At 34.3% G+C, this 6,431-nt stretch overlaps 1 protein-coding gene across 2 annotated transcripts in view; it reads right to left on the bottom strand.

The window, feature by feature from the left end:
* Positions 1–968: 968 nt before the first annotated feature.
* Positions 969–6,431, bottom strand: part of LOC122523916 (heparan sulfate glucosamine 3-O-sulfotransferase 1) — a 62,404-nt gene continuing 56,941 nt past the window's right edge. For both annotated transcript variants that reach the window (XM_043645893.1, XM_043645903.1), the window contains exons 3-4: positions 3,333–3,834; positions 969–3,026 (exon numbers count right to left, since the gene is read on the bottom strand). In XM_043645893.1, coding sequence (XP_043501828.1) covers positions 2,388–3,026; positions 3,333–3,834 — 1,141 coding nt within the window. In that variant the 3' untranslated portion in view covers positions 969–2,387. The remainder of the gene's footprint in view (positions 3,027–3,332; positions 3,835–6,431) is intronic.

Here is a 6,431-nt window from a genome sequence, read left to right as displayed (position 1 = left end):
TTGTAAAGTTTTTATTAAAAAATTGCCACGAACTTTCCAAACAATCTTCTTATGCTTATACGTTTGTGTGCGCGTGTGTGTCGAATTTTGTTCGTAAGAATGTGTTGCGTGTATTTTGTTGTTTTAGTCTATTCATTTTCTCATTGTATTTTGTCGTTTTTTTTTTCTCTTTTCTTTTTTTTTCCTTTTTTTAAATACTTCTCTTATTCCTGTTTAACCCGTTAATGTGGGCAGTCACTTGAGAATAAAACGAGTATGTAACAGAGCGCATATCGATGGATCGTTGCTTCTCTTGCATTGAAAAAATCGATTTTCGAGCTGAAGCAACGTGCAACAGCCTATATTATGTATGTAAGATATATATCGCCGATCGCCATATTGTGCTCGATTCAGAGACAGACACATATATTGTACATATGTACATATATACAAGAAAAAAAGAAAAAGAAAAAAGAAAGGTTTGGAAAATGTATGGAAGAAGACGTGGTCATTGCGTCGTCCTATTTTAAAAAAAGGAAACTATGAAAATAAGATTCCGTACTTCTACGAACACTACCATGTGCACGAGTACGTTCCCCTTTCCTGATTAAAGAAACAAAATTAATATTCTTATTCTTTTTTCTTTTTTCTTTTTTAAATAAAAAAAAAATCGAACAGAGTTGAGAGAATCAGAAAAAAAAAATACATAACAATTTGTACGATGCAATTTCCGAAGTTACTCGATCGAAACGATTCAACGTTACGAGAACGATTTAACAAAATTGAAAGAACATTTTGCTTTTACCTTCTCATTCTTATTCGTTTAGGTTGAAATTTTGAATGAGAAAGAGAAAGAGACGGGGAAATGAAGATAGATAAATAGAAAGTGGAAGAGAATTTGTCGAGAGGTTCGCTGATAATAATGGTACCAGAATAAAGATGGTTGCCATTTATCCGGCACATTCTCTATCTCTAATTCTATCTTTCTCCGTCTCTGTCTTTGTTCTTGTCTCTCCGCATTTCCTACTTTCGTAGATCAGTTAAATCGCATGCACTCGATTTAACCGAGTGCGTTGATTTGTACGGCTTTTAACAAGTTCCTTAAACGAATCACTCACTATTATTAATCCTTTTAAATCGTTTCTAATTAAAGGGATACATATGTGCCGATAATTATAATTACAGCCTAAGTCAAAAAATATTTTATGATTTATTTTATTATATAATATAAAGAAATCATACAAAAAATTCTCATTTTTCCGAATTAGTTGGCTTAGTCCACTGTCATAATTACCGCTACATACTTACATGTAAATTTGTTGACGTTCAATATTTCATCTGCTATTTTTAAAAATATATTTTCATCGATCAGAAAATTTGTAAGTTGCATACAAAATACGTTTTTCAATCGAATTCAATTATCGCAACTCTGTTCGTAATCTCAAATGATTAATTACTTGATTTTCGCATTAGAATTTGCCAAAATAATTGACGATTTCTAATACTAATAATATTTTTTATGGTAATAATTTGATTTTAATTATTAAATCGATTCGAATACAGTTTTAATTATAAACGATCGAAGAAAGGGGAATTAAGAAATCTCTGAATCGAGCACAACGAAACGAATATTTGAACCTTCGATATGCATGCAATTATTTACACTTCTGTATGGAAGTATAAACAAATCGAAGGATTATTGTAGGAAGTAGTACATTAGCACCTTATTTTTGTTGATACCACCAATGTTAAAGAATCATGGAAGTATATATCCTGATCCAACGCTCGTTCTTGATCAAAATTATGTCTCCCTCTCTCTCCCTCTCTCTTTCTCTATTTCCTATTTTTTTTTTTAATTATTAAACCAAAAAAGTTCTCTAGCTAGCCACGTGACATGATATTAGAGTCAAGTTTTGGAAGAATGAAAGATGGACGCTGTCATGGCGTCCAAGTCACGTGGTCAGTCCCGTCACGTGACCATATCACGTGACACAGTCCCATGTAGGAATTTCTATCGAACGAACTATAGTACAATCAACGTTTAATAACTTCTTGTAACTTGCAATTCGAGATTCTCGCCTGCGAGTATCTTTGGATCGATTAAAGGACGTCTAAGTTTTCATTTGACACGTTATTCGAAGCTCCAATGGCGCACGTTTTCTTTTCTTTGATTAAACGAGGTAGAGAATGTGAAAATACGTAAGGATAGTCATTGTATTGTCGCAAGTAGATGATGCGGATTTGATTATAATCAGTCGACTAGGATTAATTGGGTATATGAACGATATTATCTTTTCTATCTTTGAGTTTGATGATAATCTCAAAACTAGTGAAAAAAAAGAAAAAGAAGAGAGGGAATGAACACGTAGATCATCAAGAACGAACGTTCATCGAAATATCTATGATGGCTATTCCTCGGGCCAGCCGAGATCCTCGCCAACCAGTTCATAAAATCGCTGATTATGTTCATTGAAGAACCTTCTGAGTTTGGTGACAATAACTGGACTAACTCTTGGATGTTTACGACCTTTGCTTTCTCTCAAACATTTTTCTGAGGTTTCATTGCGTAGACAATAAAAGCCTTTAGTATGATTGAAGTAAAAATTGTGCCTTCCTATTCTTGGCTCTAACCCTAGAAAGTTCTCGATCTTTCTTAATTGCGGTACGGGATCTTCGATCAATTGATCCCCGTTAACAATGAGAATTTGTTCTCTTGGAAATACCTCTAACCAACGATGCATGAACGTGTGATAGAGAGAAATGGCGACTGGCCTGTAGGATTCGTTGATGGTACCATCAGGACGTATCACCAGTTCCTCGAAGCTACGCGTAGCTTGAACTTGCTGAGATTGTTGATTATTAATAACGTTGCTACTACGTGATGACGAGGTGCCATTGCTGTTGATGTTGTTGCTGCTAATCAAGGTCGAAGCGGTAGCAGCATGGATACGTAACTGCGTGTAATCTGATATGGCTCTGGTAACGGGCTCCCTCACGATCAATAATAACTTCACGCTGGCGTTCATTGCTCGTATTCTCTCTGGTACCTGGGAACACAAGGACGATAGGAGGAAGAAGAAGTGTTACCAAACCTGCTGCTACTACCGAGAAGGAGAATCCAATGATGTTGGTGGAGAACTATTATTCCCTTTGGGATGTAAAAGGTAATGTAGTAGGGTTGACAAGAGACATTGTACTTGTTAAACGAATATAGGATATTCTTTTGAAAGATAAAAATAAAACGAGTCAAAAGAAAGAGTATATCATACGAAATCTTATCAGAAAATGTAAAACACTTGATATAACTTCCAATAAATAATAAATAATAGTTTTAACAATTTATATTGACTTACCTCAGGTGTAACGAAATAACTTGGACTCTTCTCGATGGTAATTTGACCTCTAACGGAATATGGCATTTTCCTACGGTACCATTCGAGTCCTTTCCCATAATTATCGTCACGATCAAAGAAATGTACTTCTCCTGAAGCTTTCTGTATTTGCGGATGTAGGAAAAGCATCTCGAGGAGTGCCCTGGTGCCGCATTTCCTCACACCAATAATGATCGCTTGAGGTAGGTGACGACTCGTACGTGTATAATGGACCTTACTGGAGAACAAAAGTGGTGGCGTTGCACGAACTTGGGTTACCAATTCAATCGCACGTCCTTCGACAGCTGAAGCAGCATGTAAACTGTACACAGCGCTGTCATAGAGCACGTGGAAGGTTAGGAAGAGGGATAACAGGGCGACCGTGAGGAATGCCGCGGCCATCTTTGGCCTTGAAATACCGACCACGAGTATGCAGTCCGACGTGTCGCCCTCGGCCGGCCTCATGGCGGAGCGGGGCATCCACCTGAAACAAATATTATCTATATTATTATCTATTCTAATAATAAGCAGCAACAAAATCAATTATTGTTCATATTATTCAGAAGTAAAATAATCGTTCTTGGATGTAATTTTATACGTAGTTTATTTGGTATATTATACAGGATTTAGAGCGAAAATAATTATGCAACATAAATTAGAGCATGGCTAAATAAATGTAAGAATAATAATAATTATAATAATAAGAATATATATAATAATAATAAATATGAGAAAATTATGTGTATGGGTATGAAGTAGGTAGAGATAATTGTTTTAGCTAAACTAAGACACATGTTCAATGATAAGCATTAAAGCGTGTCACACAGCACGCTCTAATAGGTTGATGCGAACATTGTGGTTACTCTTACTATTCACTAGCTTCGTCCCTAGCTCGTTAGTATCGCGTGTAAGCAGAATTATATCGTATCATCCATTTGCGAATGTAACTCCAACGAGCGTACACATATAACTTAGCTATTAGTATATATATGTTCTACGTGGAAAACGAACGATGGAAAGTACATTGCACATTGAATTTGCTCGACACGCTAATCGCATGCCACTTTAAATACATACGAGAGTTCAAGGGGATGTTGTAGGGTAGTAAGTTTGCAGAAAAAAAAAAAAGAAAAAATGATGATAATCACCGAGAAAAATGCAACGTGTCGGTAACGAGCCTTTGAAAATCACTGTATTATCGGTCGTACTAAACGATAAATCAAGAAGAGTATAGTATCTATCCGCATGATCTTTCAAAAATACTGACACGAAATCTTCTAAATACGCGTTAGTATATTAGAAAAACGAGAATAGATGAGATTAATAGTTGTAACTTATGATTATACGTTCTATCTTACCTTACCATTTATGGTGTGTAACTGTTCGTTATTCTATTATTATTATTCATATTTAATAGTGAACCAGAATTCAACATGGTAGAACTAACAAACATCTATTATTATCTTTTTGAGATATCATATTATTATTAATATTTAAAAACTAATATTTAAACCACTGAATGAAATTCAAAATGGCAGAGCTAACAAAAGTTGAATTAAACGAACATTCCTATTATTTTAGCCAATTATAGAGTAATAAATATGTAACGAAAGAGAAAACCCAGAGAATACATGTGCAGAATAAAAAAGAAAAGATATTAATTAAAAAAGAAGACCCTTCGTAGCGATCGTTTTATTAGGATCGATGATTTCGATTAAGAAGACAGCCGAGCCGTAAAGAATCACATTTTGGCTAATATATTTCCGAGCAGCCCATTTATCTTTGATAAGATAAACGATCGTATTACGATCATGAGATTACCGTCGATGGATTATTTCCGTTAGAAGCCAGCCACCTTCATCCGACTTCACTCCTTCTTTTTTTTTTATCGCCTTTTTACTATTTCGTGCCTTTGTCGTCCATTTTGTTCATCATTAATCGACTTGAAACCAATTTCACGTGTTACGACTCTAACCTCAAAATATTCAATTTTCAAATTAACGATATTAATTATAATTATAAGCAGTTTTTAAAATCAATTAGAAATATTCGATTGTACCCGTTGTTGTAATTTTATCATTAAAAATTAACAAAAAAAACTTTTTTTATGTATACAGAAAATTTGTTTATAAAATAAAGAATAAAGTGGTTCTTTTTTCTTTTATCATTACTGACAACTTACTCTTGTATTATAAACCAGAAATCCTTCATGTTTATATATTTAATATACACGAGCACTTTTTACCACGATAATTTAATAATAAAGAAGAAAAGATAAGAACAAAATGGTAATTAGAAAGATAGTCTGGTAGAAAGATTGCCAAGCGATTCGTTCGCACCTCGTAACCCTGTCGATGAAAGTGAAACGTTTATTTTTATATATCATGATACATCCAACGAGAGACAGAGAGATAGATACGTGAAAGATAAGCGATAAAATGGCCGCTCTTGCAACGTCATAAAATTTTTTCACTCTATACACTTCCTCTCTCTCTCATTCTCTTTTGCGCAACCGATAAATCGTAACATGCACAGCAGCATGCGATGCATTCTAGATCGGACAGGAAGAATGCAAACGGAGTAGATTGATCGATGTTTTATTTTCATTATTAAACATATTTTATTGGCTTCAATTTCTTCCGAAACATTGGATAAATTTAATTATTAAATTTCATTATTTTTGTATACTTACAAAATAAAACATAAAAAATAAACACGAATATCTACTATAGAGATAGAATCATTAGGTATTCAGTATAATTACCTTAGAATATCTCTCTCTCTCTCTCTTTGTCTCTCCTTCTCGACACATTGTACATCAGCCTCAGGGTTTACTCTAAATGTAACATTAACAGAGTACCTACAATTCTCGGCTAAGGGAACTGAAGGGATTTACACGTACAAATTCCTAATACGAATCCGTACTTACATATACACACTTACATATACACGCACGCGTGCCTGTGTGGGCGTGTGTATTTAGTATGCACATATGTACGTTACTATAAATTAATTCATACAATTTCTCTTAAACTTTCTCTCTCTCTCTCTCTATCTTTTTCTGTCGAATGTAATATAAAT

The sequence above is a fragment of the Polistes fuscatus genome, unplaced genomic scaffold (genome assembly GCF_010416935.1).
Source record: "Polistes fuscatus isolate 324 unplaced genomic scaffold, CU_Pfus_HIC Scaffold10, whole genome shotgun sequence".
Lineage (NCBI taxonomy): Eukaryota > Metazoa > Arthropoda > Insecta > Hymenoptera > Vespidae > Polistes > Polistes fuscatus.
Note: the sequence above shows the minus strand (reverse complement) of the source record. Positions and strands in the feature narration are given on the sequence as shown.